At 24.6% G+C, this 26,199-nt stretch overlaps 1 protein-coding gene across 1 annotated transcript in view; it reads left to right on the top strand.

Moving 5' to 3' along the window:
• Window positions 1-1,337: 1,337 nt before the first annotated feature.
• The window catches only part of LOC145831430 (uncharacterized), a 46,616-nt gene continuing 21,754 nt past the window's right edge, over window positions 1,338-26,199 (top strand). The window contains exons 1-13 of the mRNA XM_082938687.1: window positions 1,338-1,464; window positions 2,407-2,515; window positions 3,219-3,295; window positions 7,276-7,424; window positions 12,303-12,360; window positions 12,824-12,886; window positions 14,579-14,694; window positions 19,523-19,625; window positions 20,062-20,133; window positions 20,337-20,477; window positions 20,838-20,998; window positions 21,364-21,639; window positions 22,474-22,505. Of these exons, the coding sequence (XP_082794813.1) occupies window positions 1,366-1,464; window positions 2,407-2,515; window positions 3,219-3,295; window positions 7,276-7,424; window positions 12,303-12,360; window positions 12,824-12,886; window positions 14,579-14,694; window positions 19,523-19,625; window positions 20,062-20,133; window positions 20,337-20,477; window positions 20,838-20,998; window positions 21,364-21,639; window positions 22,474-22,505 (1,456 nt within the window). The 5' untranslated portion in view covers window positions 1,338-1,365. The remainder of the gene's footprint in view (window positions 1,465-2,406; window positions 2,516-3,218; window positions 3,296-7,275; window positions 7,425-12,302; window positions 12,361-12,823; window positions 12,887-14,578; window positions 14,695-19,522; window positions 19,626-20,061; window positions 20,134-20,336; window positions 20,478-20,837; window positions 20,999-21,363; window positions 21,640-22,473; window positions 22,506-26,199) is intronic.

Here is a 26,199-nt window from a genome sequence, read left to right as displayed (position 1 = left end):
AACCTCAAATCCTCTCGAAGTATTCAGCATCAACTTACAAACTTGTAAATTAAATATTAACACAGAATGTAAAATTACATAAAATGTAACACACTTGATTTTTCCCAGAAAACGTCTATCTTTGCAAAAAGTAGAGTTTAAGACTGACTTAAAAAAAAAGTATTGACAACTCTTAAAGTTTACACTTGAAAATCTAGAATTTTTTTCAGTTAAAAAGTTTTACTCATAAAGTTTTACTTAAGTTTATATCAATTAAGTTTAGTTTAGTAAAAAAATTCCATTTAAAATAATGAAAGATAGATTAGATAAGAAATAACTACTATATGATATGAAAAATGTTTACAAAGGTTTGAACTATAATTATTGTAAATGATTTTAAAGTAGAACTATTTTCAGTAACTTTATACTATTAAGGGCATAGGGGGTGGTAAGGTTTTTTTACAAAAATTAAATAAACAACTATTTAAAATAAAAAAGGATGCAAATTAATAGTAGCTTGAGTCACAATGACTCTCCAACTCTTAAAAATTTTGTGCACATTATAAAAAGAAAGTCATTAGATTTTTTAATGAATACATAAAAAATGTTACAGCTAGCTATATTGAGTTATGTAAAACTAAAATAACTATCAACTAAATTTGTTAAAAAAACAGATATTCTATAAGGCAAAACTAATTTAAAAAAAGTCCTGGATTTCCTTTTTGAAGTTGTAGTTGGAACCGTTTTTGAAACCTAGTTTATATTTATCATATCAAAAAACTTTATTAGCATGTTAACTTGAACAAAGGAAAGTTTACAGAAAAGTATAAAAGTTACAACCATATTAAAAAAAAAAGAACAATTACAACAAAGAAAATCACTAGAAAAAAGATACTCATAATGATACTCATATGAAATTATTTTTATGGTATCTAACAGTTTTATAGACAAAGATATTGTTTTTTTCTTAATTTACACAAACTTACATCAGAAGTTTTATATAGTTTTATATAGTTTTAGTTTCTTTATGGAATATTTTTTCTTGTAAATGTGTTTGAGTTTTAATAAAAAGTAAGAAAAATTTACTTAAAAGTTTATTGAACTAAAAGCTTAAGGCAGATCATTTTATTTTTATTTTTTGTTGGTTTTGGTTTTTTAAACATAATCAAGTTACTTACACTGAATGGAAAAATAAAAGTTAACCAATGAATTTATTTGGTTAAAAGTTTAAGGACTTAAATATTTTTTTTTTCTGATTACAATCAAGTTACAATAGTCTTTCAGTTTTCAGAAGAAGTTATATGAAAAAAGTGATAAGTTTAAAGGCTTGAACTTTTTTATTTCTTTCAGACTTTTTTTTTGTAAATATATTTGAAACTATAATAAATGGATACAGAAATTTTCACTGAAGAATTTATAGAATATGTTGAAAAACTTTACGAACCTCTGCCTGGTGTTGAGGATGGTTTTGGGAAAGAATACCTGGTTTGTTTGTTTTATAATTTCAAAATAATATTTTATGTTTATATCATATAAGTTAATCTTAGTTTACTGTATTCAGTAGTGGTAGTAATTATTCTATTGTTTTTTTTTTATTTGAGTTTTTACTGTTGTTTGAAAGAGTTTATAAAAAAATAAGTTGCATACTTCCAAGTAAAATTAACAGTTAATATAAAGATTTAAATGTATTCAATGAATTAAAGCCATATTTGGGAAGGGGCTAAGAAAGTTTTACAACTAGATCTTAACTTGCTGAACTTTAATCAGTTTTTAAGAATTTGGCTGCTTTTAGCAAATTTCACATGTAAAAATATAGATAATCATAAATTTTATTTTGAATTTTTTCATTACACTCAAGAAAAACTTGTTGAAAGTTTATATTTTAAAACTTGAGTGTATAGATTTTTAATTAATGTTTTGAATTTTAAAGAAAATTAGTCATGAAAAATATTTATTCAATATGGTTGTTTCAGAAAATTTTCCAAGTTGATTTTAGTTAGTAGATGTTTTATATTTAAATATAAATTTTCTACTTAAAATATCTTATATTTTAAACTTTTTAACAAAGACAAGAAAAAGTCATCAACCTTCTATGGCTATAATTAACAGACTTCTTGGGAATGCTTAATTTAGTTTTTTCATATTTATATTGCTTTTTGAATCATTTGTACTGAGTTAAACCAAAACAAAGTAGCATGATATTTAGTTGGAATTGTATTCAAAATTTCTGGTATAGTTGTAACTTTAAATAAATATTTCCAAAAAAGGGTTCAGAGAATTTAACAAAACAATAAAAACTTGTACTTTAGTTTACTGACAGACTTTGACTTAATTCTTAATTTTCAGACAGTTTTACACAATTGCTATCCTAAAAACTTTTTGAATTCATTACAAAAAATGTATACTTTTTAATTTTTTTTTTTGCAGACAATAAAAAGAAAAGCAGATGAACTGAAGAAAAATCCAAAATTTTCCTGCACAGCTGGCAGACTTGATGAAAATAGAAAAAAGAACAGATACAAAGATATACTGCCTTGTTAGTTTGTTAAATTGCATACTATTTAAATAACTGTATATATATACTTTCTTTTTAGTTCATTAAGAATATATTTCCTTGTTAAATCATTATAAATTATATACCTCATAATTTATTAAAAATATATTGAGTTGTAAGTTTAAATTAATATGTTGCATAGTAGATTAATAAAACATATACTAAATTACTGAAAGCAAAAGTAAAACTATAAAAGTGATTCACTCTTCCTAAGGCCTTAAATAAAAACTACACAACCAATTCAAAAAATAAAAGGGATATAATTCAAAGTTAAGTCAATTTATAAAAATTTGGTCTTTTACTAGTAGTAGTTCCTATTAGTGCTATAAGAATTAGAAAAATTGTTACATTACAAAATTGAAAATTATAAATTATAAATATTTACTGCTAAAATAACTTTAATTTTTTTTTGTCTCCTACAGTTTTTAATCAAACTTAGCTGAAACTTTTACCCTTACAGCATTTAGAACAAGTTGTAAGAACAATTTTTTTGAAATTAAAATAAGAATTTTATGACAAAAGTATGAAAATAAGTCAATATTTTTACTGCACCACCAATGTGATAATTATTAAACATTTTTACTTACCAGTTTTTGATACATGTTTTTAAATTATCAACTTGACAATTGTTAAATAATCTTAATTGTTAATGTAATTAATTGAAATCATTTTTAATTATCAACAGTTGATTTTGCAAGAGTGAAATTAGATACTAGCATCAATAATTCCAATACGGACTACATCAATGCAAGTTACATAAGGGTTAGAATTGTTGTTATAACTTAGTTAGTTAGTAGCTAATGAATGTTAGTTTTATAATAAAGTTTACTTAATTACTACAAAGTAGTTAGTTTTAAATTAAATTTTTATGTAGTTACTTAGAAATAAGTTTTAAATGACTTAAGGGCATAGGGGGGATCTAACATATTTAAAAAAATATTGGCTCTTTATACAAACTACAAGAAAGTTTTTATAAAACTTAAAAATGTTATTTAGCTTGTGAAATATTGTAACTTTTGTAAGAAGTTACTGATACAAATTATAAAACACAAATTTTTGGGGTCAATTTTCTTGGAAATAAAAATAGTCAATGCAAATCTATCTTCTTTATTTTTTGAGTTAGAGATCTCAAACTTTCAGGAAAGGTTTCTTTTTACAGTTTAAAAGACTTTGAATGTTGGAATTATAAAAAAAAAAATTTTAGATAAAAAACTAAAAATACAGGTGGTTTTTTTAATAAAGTTTATATTTTTCATAAATAACAAAATTCCTGCATTGAATATATAAAAGATTTAATAATGGAGTTAATGTTAAAATTTGAAGAAGATTAGTAAAAAAATGAAGGATAAGATAGATTTTTAATGAAATAGTCTTTTTTTTTGCATTTTTTGTTTGTGCCTTCTATTAGGAATCCATTGAGCACACCAACTTTGATTGCTTATATCTCAAAGGTTACTTTTAATTTTTTAAAGCGGTTACAAATGTCTGATATCTCAGATAAAACTCTATAAAATTGTAAAAATCAAATTACTGACTCCTATGCCCTTAAGCTATTTTTGATAAAAAGTAATAAGATTTGAAAATAATTTTTCAGTCTACTTTGGTAGCTGTATAAATTTTAGCTGATATTTTTTTCTTATATTGAAACTATTAAAGTTAAGTAAGTTGAAAAAAATGTGCGTATAACTTAAGTATGTAAAAATTTCTTGAATTTTTAATTTTTGATTTTTTTACACCAACATAACTGTTTGGTTTGCTTATTTAACTTTTATAATAACATGAAATTATATTATATTCTATTATACATTAAAAGAATGTTTACTTTACATAAAAAAATAATTCCTTTAGATCGGTTGTAAGATATTTGTTTATTAAGTTTTGGTAAAAAGCTTTTTACTTCTCAATTAATATTTTGATAGTAAATGATACAAATAGTTTTTTTTTCAAAAGTATTCAATTACAAATTTTAATTATATGTCAAAAATTTATTTAAACAGTTTATAACTGTGAAAGGACTAAAAAGTTACAAAAAAATTTAAACAAAGTTTACTTATTCTTAACAAAACATAGTTTTTTCAAACAATAATTAAAACAAAAAGTACATTTCTTTATAAAGTAGACTTTGTTTTAGCATAAAGTTTTAAGTTTAACTTATTTGTATGTTTTTTTGCATCATATAGTGTATCTGATTTTTTGAATTCAGAACTTTAACTATTTATAGCTTTTTTTGATATTAGTTATAAAAAACAACTTAATTTGATTACGTTTATTTTTTGTACTGCATAAAATAATAATTTTCTTACAATTTTCTTATTTTTATATTTCTTCTTATTAAAAGTACCTAAGAAAAAGTATTAATAATACTTATGTAAGAAACTGTTTAAACTTGTTAAAACATTGTTTTGTAGTTTTTTGTATATTGTTACTAAACAAACAAAACAAAAACTTTTTAGTTCAATCTTCAGTTTTGTTGTGTTCTTTTTTAAAACTAGTAATATACGAATCAGGTTATTAATAACTTTGTACAAAATATTCTAAACATTTTTATTAATACTTTTTCAAGTTTAAAGATCTGTAGAGTGTAAACAATACAAAATAATAGTAAACACAAAGAGTAAAACTTTTTTAAAATAAACGTTTTCAATTTATAATCACAAAAGTTTGGTAAAACATGATGATTAATTGTTGTAATTCATTTTTGTGTTGTAGAGTGTCTTAAAGTATTTTCGAGTTAAAAGTTTGTTGTGTAGATGAAAACATATCTACCAACATATAAAGTTGCTTGTGTAATCATATTTTGCTTAGGTGAGTCTTTTAGAATAGTATAAAGAACAACTTTTTTTTTGGGTTAAATAAATTATGTTTTAATTTTATCCAACTGAAAGGTATAAAAATAGATACGCGACTTTTAATGAATACAACTTAATAATTGATATTTATAATAAGTTTGAAAGTTTTACATAAAGTTACAAGTGCGCAAAAACTTAGTTTTATAAAACTTTTATTAGAATTGCAACAATCATACTAAGTTACTTCCTTATAACTTTTCATTGTTTTGACTAGCTAATTTCCTCGTTAATATCATTTTTATTTTATTAATCAGTTTGTTTTAAATTTTGTTTTTACCAGCAAAACTTTTAGTTGAGTCTAAACAAAATAAAAATATCTCCCTCATATAGTTTATTGTTAAAACGTTAAAAAAAGTTATGTATGTATTATAAAAATACAACTTTCATTATATTTGGTTATAACGGTTGTTAAAATTTTTTTTTATCGTAGTTATAAAATTAATATTTATTATGAATTCTAATTTAATTAGAATTACTTTTTAGATTTTTTTGATCTTTAGTAAAGTTTAAAGAAAATAATTTCAGGCCAACTTTTCACTTATTAATAACTTTTAAGGCTTTTTAAGAAAAAAATTTGAAAACACGTCTATTGGCTCCATCAGGGTTTCCCAAAGTGGGTCATATCACAAATATTTAGTGGGTCATAAGCAGCAAAGGGGGGCAGGGTCATGAGTAGTAAAGGGGCGAGAGGGGGGCCATGAGGCAAAACGAATGAAAAAGTCTCTGGTGCATTTAAGGGTAGTTTTTTGAGAATTCTTCTCGGAGGGGGCCATAGCTTTTTTATTTCTTTAAAGGGGGCTTTATGAAAAAAAGTTTAGGAAACCCTGTTTTACATATAAAGACATAGAAAGTTTATATTTTGGAAATTTTAAATGCAAATTGATTATTTAAATCAACAGTGTTTAATTGTTTTTTAATTTGTTGGTAATTTAGTTTCTGTAAAATACACTTACGACTGATAATTACGGTCAAAGATAATAAAAGTGTAATAATTAGTAATATAAAAATTAGTTATCATCAACGTAAATAGAAGCATAAACTAACAATCAATTATCTACTTTGTATTAATAACCAGAGTGAGAAATGCTTCACAGCAGCCCAAGATCCACTCTTAAACATATTGAAAAAAGCTATTTAAATGATGAATAGTAATTAATTAATTAACAAACAGCAACACTTTAAACGACTTTTGATTCGTAACAGTTGTGCCGTAACAGTGGTGGGAACACTACAAAAAATTACAGCTAATTAATAATCTAATAGACAGGGGCATAATCAGGACTACATACAGGGTTGCCACTTTACCTGGAAACCTGGAAAAACCTTGAAAAACTTGGAATTTGACAATTTATGCTAAAAAAACCTGGAAAAACCTGGAATTTTGAACAAAAATTGCTAAAAAACATGGAATTTTTAACAATTTTAACATATGTTAGTCGTAAATTTTCCTCTTGAAACTAAAAATCTATCATATACACAAAAGTTTTTTGTGATCATCAATTTTTTTTTAAACACATTTTAAATAGCTTTAGAATCTTTTCAATGTTTTTATACTATTTAACACAGTTTTTTACCTTAAACTTAACTTAAAACTAAATATAGTCCCAAAAATTTGTACTTTTAAGAACCTGGAAGAAATTTGGAAAACCTGGAAAAAGTTTGTAAAAAACGAGTGGCAACCCTGTACATAGCTGCCCAAGGTCCACTCTTACAAACTTACTCCTTTTTGAAACAAACAGCGCCACACTGATGTATTACGCTCTGATCTGTTACATTGCCGCGCATACGGCCCACTTTTACACACGCTAAACGATTTCCGGTGAAAAAACAAATAGAGTAAAAACATAATTGGGAAAATAAATACCAATAAAACGAATTGTTTACTTCTAACAGCGTGACGATCAGGAGAAATGCTACATTGCAGCGCAGGGTCCGCTCTTGCACACTCTGAACGATTTCTGGTCGATGCTGTGGCACTGTGACGTCAGAGTGGTGGTGATGGTGTGCAGGGAAATCGAAATGGGAAGAAAAAAATGCGAAAAGTTTGTTTTGTTGTTTGTGAAGGTTTTAATGGAAAAAGTAATTTGTATTTGAAAAGTTAGTGAATTTTATTTAAAAATTTTATTTAATAATATTGATTATTTAATCTTATGTAATTTTGAATTGGGCAAGTAGAAATGCAAGCAGTTTGTTTTTTTATTGTTTTTATTATTGGTGTTATGTGTTTAACATTTTATCTAATAATATTAATAGTTTATTTGTATATAATTTATATTGAGAGAAAAATTTAAAGTATTTGTTTATATATAACAATTTTTTTTTAGTAATGCAAACAGTTTGTTTGTTTATTTTTATTTATTGATGTTAACTATTTATAATTTTGTTGATTTATATTAATACTATGAAAATGTGTAGTTTTAAACTGTTAAAGTTTGAAAGATGTTTAAGTTCTGGGGGGGAAAAAGTGTAAAATGTCTTTATGACTGTAACAATTTCATTACATATACCCCAATAAACAAAACTTTAAAAAAAAGTTAGTTTCATAAATTAGTTTGATAATTAAAAAAAAGTGAAAAAATAAAGTCTCAACTTTTTCATTATCAAAAATATTTAAAAGCCTCATTTATTTAATGCATTCGAAAAGTGTATTATTTACCTTAACTGAAAAAAAAATCATAACAAATCTAAAATAATAAGTTAAAATTGAACAATAATTCAGGCACTATATGTTCTTTTGCAAAAATAATTAAACTTAATGAACTGTTTTTTAATTGTATATATTAAAAAAATGATTTTTAAACGTAAATTTTTAAACTTGCTGTACTTATAGTCTGTTTTAATTTTCCGATGTTTTAAAATAAAAGTTTAAATAAAAGTCTTCGTACAATTACAAATTTCAAATTGTGTTATGTATATTAAAATAAAATCTAAAAGTTTAGTACTAGTTTTAAATAATTTGGGTTTGAATTACTTGTTTAAAATAATAAAAAACCAAATTGAAACTTAATTACAAAAATGTTTTAGTTGAAATTTATTTCTTTGAAATATAAATTATAAACACTGATTGTTTAAATTATATAAAACTTACTACAGACACTTTAACCTTAACAGTGCAAATAAATAAACAAGATAAGACAAATTTCTGATATATATATATATATCCTAGGATGTTTTTAACTTTTATCAAAGATTTAAAATATTCTTTATTTAAAACCATCAGACTAAGCTTATACAAAACACAGTTTTAGTTACAAGCTTTGAAATTTTCAATTTTCATTTTATTAATAAAAAAACTGTATTGATTATTTTTCATTTATTCGTACATAACTATAAGTCAAAATTTTTGCAGCAAACTAAAAATTTAGGTGAAGTTTTATTTAAAAAAACTATTTTCGTATTTCATAAAAAAAAAAATAAAACTTATTTTTAAACGTGATTTAAAACTTATTTAAATCACGAAAAAATTAAGACAAAATTTAAAGTTTATAAAAAAAAAACTTTATCATGCTTTTGAACATTTATCGTTTTCTAACTTAATTGAATAAAATTTATTAGCCGATATAAACATATTATTTCTACATACTTCTGTTTTAAATGCAAATTATCGCATGTTATGTATGTACAGACACTTTGACCTTAAAAGTAGAAAAAAATTGGAAATTTTTTGAATATCTCGTTATGGATGAACAGTTTTTTCCTTATCTCTTAACGTTTCATTTGTTACAGATCACTGAAAAATATAATTAGTATCGAAAGATATGTTATTATATTCTAATCAAGTATATAGTACAATTTACCGCTACATTTTTCATAAAAACTATGATATGCTCTTAGACCACTGAAATATAATTGTTATATGAAAAAGTTGTTTGCTGAGGAAATTTAAAGGAATTTTTGGAACGTGTTTGCATACTTAATATGCATGTGACCACAGAAATTATAAAATATGTTTTCTTAATAAAAAAATATTTTTTATTAAGTTATTAAAGTAATGTTAAATTTAATTTTTCTTGCACTTAAAAAAACAAAAAAAAAACTTATTAAAATGTTAAGTATTCATTACAATTTAAAAAATCACCATTTCTACAACTCATTAACACTAAAAACTGTTCTATTTAAACAATTTTAAATTTTATTATGTATTGTTTGTGAGTGGAATTCCGTTTTCTCAGAACTTTAAATTTTATAAAAAAAAAGTAAAAAGTATTTTCTGACATTTAATTTTCACACCCATATAATTGGTAATTAAATACTAAATGGTATTTTTCGGTATTTTATTTGTGGAATTTATTTTCCCCACCTTCAATCATTTTGTTCTATGACATTTTTGTTTATACACAAAACAAAACTTTAATTGTTCTTCATAAATGTTTTGTTTAGTGCAATTTAATGTAGATAAGTTCACAGACTTTATGATGAGTTGTTTTATGTTTGCACATTTAAATAAAATTATTTTTACACGTTTAAACTCACAAAGTTTTTTTTTGTAAAAAATTAGTTTTAACTTATTAAAGTTTAAATATTCACGATAAAAGTATATTAAAAATTTAACAAACTAATAACTTTTTTTCATTTTGTAAGCAGTCTATAATATATTGTTATTCCTATATTTTTTGTTTTATAAATTTTCTCAAACTCTTTTTTTGAACAGAATTCTTTTAGAATATGTTCTGCTTTGCATAATTGCTAAGTTATATAGTTGTCCGAAATATTAACTTACTTTTTGTTTTCACTTTTTATTGTTACACTTTTAGAATTAGCTTTGTGATTTAATTGAAAAAAAAGATACTGTCATGTACAACTTCAATTTATAAGAAATATGCATATTTTACAAGAAGGGTTTTTACCAAGTAAATATAAAATTAATTAGTTGTATTAAAATAAATGATTTTTAAAATAATTTTTTTGTGTGATTAAGTAAAAGAACTTTTAAAAAGTAATGTAAAAAAAAGTTAAAGTTCAAGCAAAGTATAGTTAATCTTGACTAAAGTTTTAAACGGAGACTTTATTAATGCAAAATTAAAGTTTTTCGAATTTAAAATTTACCGTAGTAAAAAAACGCAAAAAAAAAGAACTATTTAGATGGTTAAACTCATTATTCTTGAAAGAATTTTCCCACGAAGTTACTTAAAAAGATAAATAAGTATTTTAGCTTAAACCGTAAAAGATTAAAGTTCAAGTCTACAGTGCGTTGTTAATATTTAATGTATGTAGTTTTTGGAGAAAATGGTGCTTTTACTTTTTTTTAGTAAATCGTAGTAAGTTTCAATTTCAATTCAACTTTGCAAGTTTTCAATGATAAAACAAGAAACTATGAACGAGTTGTATTTTATTGCCAAGTGTGTATATTTGAATTTAAAAAATAGTGATAAATGCTTATTTTATTTTAGTACACATTTCTATTTAATAAATAATAATATAAAACTTAATCATTTATTTTCCACTTAGTTTGTAAAAACTGAAATACTTCAATACAACAAAACTTTAGTTATTGAGTACAACTAAGGATTTTACAAGTAATAAAGTAAGATGTGGAGTATTTTTTTAAAACACAACATAACGTTTCTGTTTTGTACTTTATCATGTATATATTGTATATATATATATATATATATATATATATATATATATATATATATATGCATAATATAAGTAATGTTTGTTTTATATGTGCCAATTATCTTTTATTTAATTTGATTTGTAACTCATAAACTATTTTTAAAAAAAATTAAGTAAGCTAAAACAACAACATTTCTATGTATTTAATAAAAAATATTTTAACATTTTTACTTTTGCTGTTTGTAGTTAAGAACTTAGTAAAAAAAGTCATATAAAAATAATTTAGTTGTTAACTTTAAAGCTTGTTTAATTGTTTCTATTTAGACAAAAAGACTAAAATATTGAATTTATCTTTAACTAGTCTGTTAACTATCAAGTTATTTGTTGTTTATCAAATGACAAAAATCAAAACGCTAAATGATAAAGAAATAAAACTAAAAACAATTACGGTTAACTAAATATTTTCGGTTAACTTTTGAATAATAGAACGAAATTAGAATGTTTTGGGTTAATTTTTAAATATTTCATATTTTTAATAATACACAAATATTATTTGTTTTAACAACAACATTAAAAGTAATTCCAATAAAGTATCTTTGTTATTTTTTGAGCCCAAGAGCAAACGTGAAATGTTTTAAGTTATTTTTAAAGTCATGTTACAACTATTTCTCAAGGTTTGGAATGTCGTAGTATGAGTATTTTAAATTATTTAAATGTCCTTTTAAGATGTTCTTCTTTTCTCTAAAAATTTATCAATATTTGTATGGCTAAATAAGGAAAAATACTTTATTATTAAGTAACTTTTATTCTTTTATATAAATAATTTTTAGGTACTGTGTTGTTTTTTTCGAACTAAAATATTAACTAACATCAATATTTTTCTTCAGTGTTTATAGTTTGCATAATTCATAATATTTAAGTAAATTTGAGTTCCTAAAAAATATTTTCATAATTATTAATGTATTACTACATATTGTTTCTTTCATTTTGACATTAATTTTGCATTGCTAAATAAGAAACTTATAAATATTTCTTATTACACTTTTTAATTAGTTTCTTTTCTTAAAGTCACTTACTAATTTTAAAATATAAGTAAAATTAATTTTTCAATCTAAATATTATTTACAACAATTGTTTTTATAGCGAGCACTTAAAACTTGGTTAATTATTTTTCAAGTTACATTGATTATTTGAAATAAACTAACCAAAAAAAATAGGTGGTGATTATTATAAACTTTTAAACGGGAAACAATAAAAAAAAAGTTTACAAATCAGATTTTTTTTCACCAATGCTGATTTACATGCTTGTTTATATGCATTTTGAATTGTTAAATAAAAATAATCAAAATTAATTTTTTTAGATACTGGGCCGACAATGAAAATGAAACGAAAAAGTTCGGGGAAATTTCTGTAGAACTCGTTAGTTTTTATTTAATATATAATAAATGATTTAGTTTGTGTAGCTAGTTTTTTGTAAGTAATGTTATTACGTTTTAGTTTATAAACACAAAATTGATTATTTAGAAATTATTCCATATTCTTGCAATGCAGTAAAGCTTGGTGTTTTTTATAATAATTATTATTATAGTTAAGTTTTTAATTATTCTATACTTATGTAGATCTAAGGATGTTACTTTTTAATTAAAGTACATTTTCCAATAAAGTGACATTTTAAACTGAGATAAATTTTTAGTTTTAAAATTTTAAACTCTTAATATTTTATGTGCAGTGAACAGTGTATAATATATATTAAAAAAAAAGTTATATAATTTATTTTAAATATAACTTTAAGAATTTAAAAAGCTTGGACGTATATAAATTTTGTTTATATATTCTTATAGAAAAATTTCTTTGTTTTTAGTAAAATAAATATTCTTTATAGATATCAGCAGAGCACACAAACAAAGAAATTATAACTAGAGTGATGATGGTTACGTACAAAAATGTAAGTTTAGTTGTAATAAAATAAAGTTATAAACAGTTTTATTAAACGTTGAGTATGCTGTTTAGTTTCTTTCATTTGTGCTACAAAACTTCTGCACTATTGTAATTGTAGACAAACTAAAAAATAAAAATATTTTTTAAGTATGTTTGAAATAAGAGAACTATTTGATGTATAATTAATCTAAAATGTTTTATCTAATCTGAATAACTATAGCTAAATATACTATTGTATACTATGTATATGAACAAAAAATTAGGCAGAAACTATGCAGTTTTTGTCTTAAAATCTTCTTTTTGTGAGGATATTTGTTTTTAAACATAAACTAATAAAGAACTTTTTTTGCATTCAAATCAAAGTAGTTTTTAGCTTGTTAAAATTCTGACCACAAATTTTTTAAAAGTTGTTATTGGTGAATAAATTACACCCTTTATGGTTATTAAACTTGAAAAGCTTGATTGGTTTTACTTTAAATACGAAAAATTCTCTAATCACTCTGTGGTCGTTTTTTAAATAACAATTTGAATAATTATATTTACACAGCTTATTAGTCATCAAAGGTATTATGTAAATAGAGTAAAAATCAGTTTTTTAAAATTTAAAAGTTTGTTTTATAACAAACTATGAAACAATTAAACATTTATCTAGTTACTATTGTTAAGTTTAATTAAGTTTTAGTTTTTATACAGTTTAAGACGGAAGTAGTTTATTTTTTAATATTTTAAATTTTGTTGTGCACGATTTTGCATTTTAAAATTAAGCTTGATAGATTTATGTATACTAAAAATTAAAGAAATATTGCTAGTTTAGCATTTTTGAAAAACCTACTGAAGTAATTAGGAAATACTATAAGTGTTTGTTAAGTGAAAAAAAAAACAATACATGTAGTCTAAACACTTCTACTTCTATAAGCATTGATGCTTTGTTTCTATTTATTTAAAATGTATCCTATTTAAAAATTGTTTGAAAACAAAATATGTTAATTATATAAAATTAAATTTTTTTATATAAAGTAATATAAAGAAGTTAAAACAAAAATAATATCTTCTATGTATATACTTAGTTTACTAAAGTCTGTTTGTAAAAAGATGAATAGCATTTTAAATATTTTTTATGATATGTATTGAAAGTACTTATTTAACTGAATAAATTTTAGATGAGGTTTGAAAAGTATTAAGTTAGTAGTACGACATATGCAAAATAGATAAGTACAATAAATTAATAAAAACAGTACAATTGAGTAGTTTGAAATAAAACTAATCCGATTAAAATTTTATTCAACTAAAGTATAAAATTGAAGAACAATTTCTCATATCTAAAAAGTTTTGTATTGAATGTTGATGTCCTACAAGGGTTTTCTTAGAAATATTTATTGTAGAAAAAAAAACAATAGTATTTTTGAAATTTATCCACTTATCTATTGGTATCACATAGTTTTAATTTTCGTAGTTCACCTAAAATTAGAACCACAGTTTCAAAGTCAACTATTAATTTGTGTGAAAATTGTATAACAAACTTTGTACATAATTAAATATTTTTGTTTGTTTTAAACTTAATTATAAATAGAACAAACAAATTATTTTTGGTTTTACAAACAAGCAGAATTTAATCCTGTATTTTGAAAGTAACAATGCCGATTAAAAAATTTAAAAATTCATACTATGATAATAAAATAAAAAATATTAAATGTACCAGGAATCTAGAAGAATAACTCAGCTTCACTATACAGCGTGGCCTGATCATGACACACCCAAATCAAGGAGTTCAATATTGAAATTGATTGAAATAACCAGGAATTATCAGCATTATAAGTTAGTATTTGTATGAAATTTATTTGAAATTAATTGAAATAGCAAAAAATTATCAACATTATAAGTTAGTTTTATATAAAAATTATTTGAATTTAATTGAAATAACAAGAAATTATCAACATTATAAGTTAGTTTTTATTTAGAAATTATTTAAAGTTGGTTGAAACAGCAAGAAATTATCAACATTATAAGTTAGTATTTGATATATAAATTAATTGATATTAACTATATACCAAGAAACTATTAACACTGTTTATTTTAAAAATTACAACTAACTGAAATTACTAGAATCTATAAAAGTTGTTAGTTAGTTTTAATTGTATATTCAAATTAATAGAAAATACGAGAAACTGTCAGAACTATAAGTTTGTTTTACTTATTAAAATTAATTGAAATAAATAGAAACTATCAGCATTTTAAGTTAGTATTTGATATTAAAACTGATTGAAATAACCAGAAATTATTAGGATTTTAGGTTTTTTTAGTTTTTTATGATAAAGTTTAGGTAATTTAATTTTTAAACAACAGATAGCACATTAAACTTAAGAAGTTTTTAGAAATCAGTAATTAATACATCAATTTAATATCAATGATTACAATAATTAAAAATCTAAAAACTCTTTCGGAAAGTGGTAATTAAATTATTAATTATTTATTATATCCAATAAACTAGAAATAAACTATTTTTCTTTAAACTGAAGCAAATTTAAAACCAATTACTGTAAAGTTTCCCAGAAAAGCTCAGTTAAATTAGTAACATCAATCATTATAGAAGTTTTAACTTTTTTCAATTTGAATAATTAATGGTTATGATAAAAACTAAAGCCATTTTCTTAGAACTTCAAATGAAACATTTTGATTAATATTCGGAGGTTTTCATTTATTTGAATATAGGTAATAAATCGAATGAGAAAGTAAATAAATAGTTTAGTATATTGTTTTAATAAAAAATAAAAAATATTATTCTTCAAGTAAAACTGAATTTAATTTTATCCTGATTTTAATACTGCTTTTATTAAACTTTATTTAGAATATAACAAAGTTTTTAAATTGTTAAAACACTATATCGGTCATGGAAAATAAGTTGTTTATTGAGCAATTAGTTAATTTTTTCTAACTGTTTTTCTTTCAACAACTTAAATATCACAAACGTATTCCTCAATTGTTTATTTTTATAATTTGAAATTCTTTTGTACCTATTGTGTTCCTAGGACATACAAATTAAATTTTCCGTACAAATTCCTTGTTATTACAAGCGTTAGGAATTTTTAATTTGACAAAAGAATTTCAAGTTGTTTTTCAAGTTCACCTCAATTTATTGTTATTGTAATTTGCCGTGTGAAAGATATTTTCATTATTTGTATCTTACATAAGTTGTACTGACTTGTGATACATGTGTTTTTAATTTGAAAGTATCGTTTGAAATTAAATACCTATAAATCTAATTTAGCTTGTTAATAAGTAGTTATAGTGAAAGTTTTGATTTTTTTCTATTTAAATTGGTCATAGGCTGTACATTTTTTATTCAAATAATGTTTATATAGATAAAGTTTATAAGTTTCAGTTTCTAATACTTATTAAACAAAAATCTAAACAAGCAAAATTATCAGCAATTAACCAGCGTTTCGGTTATTTATGTAAAACATATTGAAATATATAAATAAAAATGAACAGATTATTATGATCACTGTAAACTGAAAGTTTTGCAGAATGATAAAAGAAAAATTAAATTACAATTTTGTAATGGGTCGTCTCAAAACTGTTAATGTGTCAATTTAAATGAAGTTTTGTAATTATACTACAGCTTTAGGGCTATTTAGTGTGCAGTAATGTTGCCTAATCTGTAATTAAAATTCAACTTAGAAAAAAAAGGCTTATAAAAACTTATAAAAGTTTTATCAAAAACGGTTACTGTTTACAGTGTTGCCAAAAAGTTTGAAAACCTGGAAAAACCTGGAATTTGACAATTTAGGCTAAAAACCTGGAATTTGTGAATTTAAAAAAAAAAAAACCCTGAAAAAACCTGGAATTTTAAACAAATTTTACATCTTAAGTAGAAAATTTTTGATTGGAAACATAAATATCATCTACCATAAAGATAAAAAAAAAAGATTGACATCATCAAAAATGTATTTTATTAAAAAATACATTTGAAGTAGCTTTACAGTATCTTTTCAGTGTTTTTATACTATTTAACACAGTTTTAACCTTAAACTTAACTTTAAACTAAAAATAGACCCAAAAATATGTACTTTTTAAAACCTAGAGGAAATTTCGAAAATCTGGAGAAATTTGCCAAAAAGAATTGGCAACCCTGTGTTTATCTTTTATGTTTTAAAAATTTAAAGTTTGTAAAAAAAAAGATAAACAATTGAAATTTGTGTTATTTGAAGTTCTAGTTCAAATTAAAACAATCGTTTTCTATCAGTTTAAATAGTTTTCTATCAGTTTTCGATACAAAGTAATAAAGTTCAAAAAAAAAAAAAAAAACACCGAATTAGTAGTTCAAAAACAACTTAATATTATTCTTTTAACTTATATTTCAGTTATTGTTTTTAATTATTAAAAAAATGTTAAATAAATTTTATGTAATTTGTATGCTAAATATACAAAGTTATAAAACGTATTTATATTTACTCTAGTTTACTGTTATAATGTATTATAACTGATTTTAAACAACAAACATGATAATAAAAAGCATTTTAATTTAAGTATCCTATTAAAATCATAAATATTATTAAACACATTTAAACTTACTAAAAGTTTGATTAGTGCCATTTATAAAATGTTAACGTATAAAATTTTATTTTCAACAGTAATATTTTTTCTGCTTTAAAACATAAAAGTTTATTCTCTTCAAACGCTAAGTATTTTATTATGTTTGCGTTGCGGTCAGAGTACAAAGAAGCGTTTTCCATAGAGAGAAAATATCTTACTATTATTTTAAATTTAAAATGCTTATGTTATGGTTTTGTAACGCTTTTTTTAACATGAAAAAAGCTGATGTTGTCTAAATTATGCAATGCTAAATTTATTTATAAAAGTTGTACAACTTAAAATATTTTTTTCACTTTTTGTTAAAAGATAAAGTTGGCTTTAAATGTTAAGTAAATATTTTCTAGTTTCCTAGATTATAACAAAAATTTTCAAAAAAATTTACAAGTTTGGAAATTTAAATTTCTACAGGAAAAGTTTTCAAGCTTTAAAGAAAATTCACCTTTTTGTTTAAAAAAAAGTTAATTAACTTTAAATGTAATGAAAATATTTTTTATGACTTTTAAAATTACAATAGAACGTAAAAAAAATTAAACCTTATCTTGTTGTCATTTTTTATTTATGATAAAAGTTGTTCCCAAGTTAGATACTGGTAGTATTTTCAATGTAAAAATCTTAAATCTTAAAAATAATCATCTTTACTAGTAGCTAAAAAGTTTATATTTTTTAATCCTAATTTGAAGTGTTCATTTTGTCATTTTTGCTTTAAAATGTTGAAGGTGTTCATTAATTACTAGCTTACTTAATAACAAATAGTATTTTTTTAAATACTTTAACTTTATTTTTCATTGGTACTTCTAAACTATATCCATTATTTTTATTTGTTTATGAACAATTTAGACATAAGTTAAAAAATTTGTAGAATTAAACGAAAATCTCAACGAAATGAAAAATTATTACATTTTTTCTGTATACTTTTTTTGCACTTTTGACATAATTAATGACAAACATTAACTTTCAGCCTATAAATGAAATTAGTCTGCTAAACTTTAACTAATCTTTTAAAACCGGATCTGGTAATGGTATTAAATTGCTATATAATGTGTTGGCAACGAGTTTTACCAGATTTTAATATTAAATAAGTATAAGATGATATATTCGTAAAATATATACCTTTCAAGTAATTTAAAAAAAATTAAACCTACTAAGTAGTATGTGCATTTCATTTTGGTTTAAAAAAATTGTTATTGATTACAAATTTGTAAATAATTTTTCCTGCCTAGAATAAATTGCTATATTTTTAAAAGTTTTGAAGCATAAATTTTTAGATGTAAACATTACTTCTTGCTGTAAATGTTTTTTTTGTTTTCTAATTTAGCTTTATTGTTGATTATTAAAAATTTGTCTCTAAACTGTATTTTGGTTTCAGTTTTTTATGTAAAGATTATGTTTAATGTTTCACAACATAAATACAAACAAATATTTTATTTTTCAAAATGATTTTAATTTACTCTTTGGTGTGAACAGAATTTTTAAAACAAAATGTTTTAATATTAATAAACAAAAGTCTTAGGAAAATTCCGTATAAACAAACAAATAAATTATAGCATGGATGTAAATTCTCCACTGTGTATTATTTTTAGCGCGGGATAAAATATTAAATTTAATAAAATCAATAAAATGTTTAAGTTGACTAATAGAAATATATATTTTTGCATGAGTACTAGATCGCCATTATTTTTATGTCATTGTCTTAAATAAAATAATAAAAATAATACTGTTTTAAAATGAAAAAAATAAAAATAAAAGCAAATATATTCTAACATGTATGTGAGATGTTCTTGGTGTATGTTTTGTAAAGCTGATAAAATAATAATAAGCATGGATACAAGATCTTCACTATGAGATTTTTCAATATTTCATTTTAGCACAGGATAAAATAACTAAACTAAGTAAAAGTGATAAAAACAAATATATTCTAACATGTATGTAAAATATCCTCTGTGTATTCATCGTAGTGCTGAATAAAACATTAGAAAGATAAAAAACAAATAAAATTATAGCTACTAGATACAAATAAATAATTAAACTAATAAAAACAAAAAAAATACAGTATGGACGTACAATCTCCCTTATGTATTCACTGCAGCGCTGGTTGCGGAAGAACAGGTGCCGTGCTCGCGATCGATTATTTCAGATACCTGCTCGAAATTAATGTGGGTATTGTTTGTTTAACTTACAAAATATAAAATATCTAATTCATTTTGTTTTATTAAAACGTTTCTGCTGGTAATTAATGTTGTTTATATTATATATCATATTTAATAAAGTAAAATATACCTAATGAGTATAATTTGCAAATGAAGAATTATAAATTAAAACTTTTGTTTCCAGTGATACTGATAAAATTTATCAAATAAACTTTTAATCTAAAAATATTTTTAACTTTTGGTAATGCTAAAACTAAGTCATGTACTTAAAACATAAATGATGTTGTTTTTTTTATTAGGAATATATTTTTATTTTATTTCATGTAGAAATCACAAGAACTTTCAAAACATGAATATTTTTTTTTCAATTTCTAGTTAATTGTTTATTTAAATCGCATATTTTTTACAGAAATTGTTTATTTAAATCACATTTTTTATACAGAAGCTGCAAGGAAGAGTTTTCGATGTTGTCAGCGAATTCAGAAGGCAAAGAAGCTCGATCGTTCAAACTAAAGTTAGTTGATCTTAATTTAAAAATGTATTTAAACTATTTTTATTAGATTTAATAATTTAAATCAATTTTATGTTGTATTAAATAAAATGTTTTAGTACCAGTACAAATTCGTGCATAACAAAAATAACATTCTTATACAATCTAAAGCACTAACTGATATAAATTTATAAATTTCTAATTTAAAAAAGTTAATATTTATTAAGGATCAGTACAAATTCGTTCACATGGCGATAGTGGAGCTTTTAAACCAATCCGCCGCAAGAAAAACACAAAAAAATCCCCAAAATAACAACTACGTCAACGTGCAAATACATAATCAGGACCAGAAACCGAAAGATAATTATGTGAGTGTTAAAATTGATTATATTGAAACATTATATTTTTAAAATAGAATATTGAATAGTTAAAAAACAAACATGGCTAGCAACGAAAAAAAGTAAATGCAATACTTACACCACTGATAAATGTCTATAATTTTTTAATTTCCAACACAAGTTGATTCTAATAGTAAAGTTACCTGTAAATTGTTAAAATCATAAATAAAAAGTGTTTAACTAAAACTTGCAACAAAAAACGGGAAAAAAAGAATTTCCAATGTCAACTCAGCTTCAAGCATCTCTGAAACAATTTTTGTTTATTTAAATTTATTTATTATCGATAACTGTATAATTTTCTTATTTACAACTTATTTAACATCAATGCAGAACCAGCCGAAATCCAATCACAGTTACGTCAACGTTCAAATCCCCAGTAAAGGGGAAATCCCTGTTACAAAAGATTTATCGCCGCAAAGACCACAACGACTACCGCCAAAATCAGGAGGTTCCAGGAATTCAAGTTTCAGTTCGGGGGAAAAACCTAAAACGTTTGTTATGTAGATATTTTTGTCTGTAGGTCGGTTTATTTTCCCTGTTTGTTTGAAAAAAGTTTAATTTTTTACAGTTTTGAGTTTTGTTTTTGCAAAAAAGTTTTGTAATAAAGTAAATATCAGTATTTAATGAAAAAACTTAAAATTTTTGTTGATGTTGACTTGAATTTGTGTGTTTATTGTTAAAATAGTTTTTTGATTAAAAAATAAACTTAAAGTAATATATTCAGTTGTTTTATTTTTATTTTGTAAAAAAAATTGGTTTTTATACTTTGAAAAAAACTAGTTCTTTTATTTTTAGTCAAATTTTTATACAAGCATTTTTTGTATATTTTGAAAATAATATTTGTGTTTTTTCTCAGAGGAAAACCCAAGATTGTGGACCCACCTCCTAAGCCCAGCAGAAATTCTTCCAAACAGAGCGCGGGAAAACCGATGTTGGCCAATCAGAACACAGGAAAACCGATGTTGGCCAATCAAAATATTGGAAAACCAATTTCGACCAACCAGAATATTGGGAAACCGATGTTGGTCAATCAGAATATTGGAAAACCGATGTTGGCCAATCAGAATATTGGAAAACCGATGTTGGCCAATCAAAACCCCAGAAATTTGAACCAGCAGCGAAGCTACTTGAAGTTTGTCTTTTGCGACTTGGTATTAGGTGTCAAAAAATTGTTACTGAAAAAAAAAAAAAACTTCACTCATAGTTACACTAAAACAAACTTAAAGTACCAAAACTTAAACACATGACTTTTGAAGTAGTAGTTTCACCAACAAGCAAGTTTAGTGCAAGCAATTTTTACCGCTAGTGTATGCTAAAGAGCGCATGAAAAGATAAATTTTCAATAAAGCTTTAACTCAACTAAAACTTATTTGATATACTTATTTTAACAATCTTTGAAAAAATTAATGAGTTAATAAAACTTTGGACGAAAATTATTAATTTTTACCACCTATGTAGTTATAAGGGCATTAGTGTTATATTATAAGTTTTTGAATTTTACTCTCAAAGGAATAGTTTTAACTTTGTTGTACTATATCTGAGTTGACATTAAACTTTGTATTCTATAGGTTTAGCAGTAGAGTAATCTACTTGAATAGTTTCAATCAAATAACTATTTTAAATAAAACAAAATTTTTCTTAACCTTGTTATTTCTTATCAATCTAATATATAATACACGATGAATTAATTTACTTATTGACACAAATGTTTTTATTAAACAAATTAACGTTTTATTTTTATTAAAAAAAAAAAAATTAGCATTAAAGTTTAGAGGCCTTGATTATTTTCAAGTTTGTTTTTCAAGCTTACTATTTCTTAACACTATAGTTTATAATACATGATGAAATATTTTGCTTTTTTACATTAATGTTTTAACTAAACAATTTTTATTTATTTGTTTCATACCCTACTTCAACTTAAACTTTAGATTAAAAAAACTTAAAATGATGATAAAAATTTTTACAGACCAAACCAGCCAACATTAACGATTCGACCAGGTAAGTTAAAAAATATATAAATTAAAAACAAATCGTATAAATTAAAAAAAACTTGCACGATTTTTATTTCAAACGCTTTTTTTTTTGTTCAATACTTCAAGTTTTTTTCAATTTTTTTTTTTAGTTTTAATTTTATTTTCTAATCCATACAACTACCAAGCTCTTAATGATCAAAAACTGTTTTTAAGTTGCTTAAAAATTAAAATAAAAGGTCATGACATGGTTATAAACAACAATTCAGCAAAGATTCTGAATATTGTTTATCACGACAACCTTACAATAAAAAGTGTTTTTATAAAAGTTTTTATACGAACAAAGTTATTTTACAGTGTGCACTCTAGTGTTTTTTTAAAACATGGGCATATTTAAAAAAAAACTATAATTAACAGTGTTAACAGTTATTTGTTTTACGATTGCCTTTTTAACAAACACAAAATCAGAAGTATGGTTATTACAATTCTATATGTTGTGAATTTAAAACAAACCATTCAAAAATTTGATGTTTAAAAGTCGAAGATAAGTTAAAATTTAAACTTTATTTGGCAAAAGTATTAACAAAAATACCACAGAAAGTTAAAAAAAAAAAGTTACCTTAAAACCTTAAATTTAAACAACCTTAAATTTGTTTATTTTACTTAAACACCAAAGTAAGGAGAGGAAACAAAAAATAATATTTGTTTTATAACTTTTGTAACTTTCCTTAATAAAACATAAGATTTTTTTAAACCAATGTAGCGGAATGATTGTTTAAAGTAAACAAACTTAACCGCTAGATGAATATATTCGAAAATAAAAAGAAAGTTTTTTTAATATTGTAAAATTAATTAAAATTTAGCCCTTGATAAAAAATATTCAGAAAACAAGTGATGAAAAGTTTAATATATATTGTAAAAAAAACATTCAACTGCTACAAAAACAACAGTCATAAGAACTTTATGAAAGTATTTAAACGTCATTAAATTTTCTGTAATCAAAAAAATATCCGCTAGACGGCAACGAAGCGCCCCCGCCCAAACCTCACAAGAAGCTCATGTCCTTGCAGGAACTTAACAAGAGGGCGTTAGTTTCAAGTCAAGGAAAACCCCCAAATCAAGATCCGTCAATACAGCATAGGTTCCAGTCCAATTTGGAGCTGAACAAAATACAAAACAGGGACCAGTTGCAAAAAGTATCAGCTTCAGTGCAAGATCTTAGTAAAGGGAAAAACCCTCAAGCGCAAAACCCGCCGTGGAACAGGTTCATAACTCCTCGTAGTTCCCCCGGGATAAAATCCCCCAAATTTTTCCAGAAGACGAGTTCCAACGCGGACCTTATGGCGAACATTTTGGACGTCAGGAGGGGTCTGAGGCCCGTTGCCAGGGGCGACAAGGGTCAGGGGGAAATCCCCGTGAAAGAGGAAGTACCGAAACCGCTCCCCCCGAAATTGATGCCCAAGCCGACTGTGAAAAGGAAGCCGTCTGACCATCACGTCGACCAAAATAACCTCGTTAAGTCAAATCAGCCTGGCGTAGCTCCGAATAACCCTTCTGTTGTTACCAGGAAGGATACCGTTGCTAGGCAAAGTTCTGCCGCTAATAAGAAGCCTGTTGGCAAAGGAGAATCTTGTGGCGCTGAAAAAAGTCTCCCTAACACTGAGAGATCAGAAGTTGTTGAAAAACCTGGTAAAGATTTGAAAGAAAAAAGTAAAACGAAAACTAAGCAAAACTTACTTCCAAATAAAACTTCTCATCTGCAAACCTCGTCAACGGGCGAAAAGTCCTGCAAAAAACCCGACACCCCGACAACAGCATCTCATCAAAAAACTGCTCTGTCTCAAACCGGTAATCCCCACAACTTGCCCGAATCTTCCATAGAAAAGCCGCAGATGAGGCCGCTCAGCTTCAGAAACAACCTGCCCAGAAACCTCCCGCCAAAATCACCAAGTCAAGTTTTCCCGCCAAAAAATCCGCCCAACGTTTTCCCCCGCTCCCTCAACTCCTTCCGCCGCAAGCTGACGCCGGAACAAGCCACTCCTGTGACTTTGGAGCTGGCAAAAGAAACTCCAACACTGGAAAATTCCCCTAAAATAAGACCCATGAGCAGGACCAATTCCGGGGTCAACTTCGTCACCCCCACGCCCTTCAAAAAACCGTTGTCGAGCCCGATAAAGGTCCCAGAATCCCCCGTTTGGAAAATGAGGAACCCAGCCAACGATGAAAAACTGTCAAGCTCCTTCGAAAGGAAAAACTCGGAAAAAGCACCGGAGGATAAAAACGCCTCGGATAAAAGCTCGGTTTTGAACGAAACTCAGAAAACTCCCAGCCTTCCTGCAAAAGCCGAAAAAAATCTCCCGGCAAAACTAGATGGTCTAGTGGGCAGAAAGGACGTTTTTCCTGCCAAAACAGTGCGCAACCCGACTTACGGCCTGCCGATGAAAGCCACGCCCCAGCCCACGTGGAAAGTTCCCGCCAAAAATTTGGCAAATGAGAGTAAAGGTGAGAAAAAGTTGGATGCGAAAATTTATCCTGAGTATAGCTGCAGTAGAATGTTTATGAATGGTGCTAAATTGAAATTGAAAGCTAGGAGTCATCCTTGTAGAGATTGCGCTTTTTAAATGTTGCTGATTTGCGATGTGCACTGAGAGATCATTTAGAATAGAATTGTCATGAAAATTAAACTTGTAATAAATTGCACGGGTACGTAAATGTAAACTAATTAATAAAAAAATAGCTTTGCAGTAATTTCGAATGAGATTTTATCAAATTTTCATCTAGAAGTTTTATTCAAGGTTTATTCAAGGTGATTTTGTGAAAAAAGAGTTTGATAAAAAAAAGTTTTATTTAGTAAATAATGATTGGTGCTAAATTATGCTAGGCTTGATTGTAAATGAGCTTGTAAAATTAAGTTTTGTGAACTCTAATTGCATAAAGATCATCTGGAAACTGGGTGATATAAAAGTATTGCATTTATTAAGTTATGAAAATACTAATGAAAAATAACATTTTCATTATCAATTGGCTTTTATGTAATTGTTAAAGTTTTAGTTAAAATCAGAGTACAGAAATCAACTAGAAATTAGGTGATTTCTAAGTAGATATTTTCTTCATAAATTTAAAGCAGCTTCATAAATTTTTTTAAGAAGCTATTTAGTGCTCATCTCTTTAATAAGGTCATGGTTTCCAGTAAAAAAATTGCTTAACTTTTACTGTAAATCACTAAAATACGCTTGGTGTAAAACGATTGCAAAAATGTTTATTTAATTTAAAAAACTAATGTATTGATTTTAGTACTTATTATGCATGCTCACAATAACTAATTAAATCACATCAAAAACAACTAATTCTCATTGCCTTGTGTAATATTGTAGTGATTTGTTGTTAGTGAGTTGATGAAAAACGGTGATCATTTTAGCTTGAAATTTGTTGGTATTTTAAAACATTTTAGTCACTAATTTTGTAATCATAGATATTTTTACTAAGTAGCTCATGAATTCAGGATAACCTGGATCTACTTAATACTAAACGGACTTTTTTGATAATCCAGTTGTTAAGAAATGTACAACTAATACAGTTGTGCTCCATCATAGAGCACCTAAAAGTCATAGTAGCCAATCATCTTGATTATTAAGCATGTTATAACAGTCTTGATTTTATATTCATTTAACTTGTACTAAGCTACCAATTATAATTTGCCCAAGACGTAATAATTTGAACTT

This window comes from Thalia democratica, chromosome 3 (assembly GCF_965202585.1).
Source record: "Thalia democratica chromosome 3, ktThaDemo2.hap1.1, whole genome shotgun sequence".
Classification (NCBI taxonomy): domain Eukaryota; kingdom Metazoa; phylum Chordata; class Thaliacea; order Salpida; family Salpidae; genus Thalia; species Thalia democratica.
Note: the sequence above shows the minus strand (reverse complement) of the source record. Positions and strands in the feature narration are given on the sequence as shown.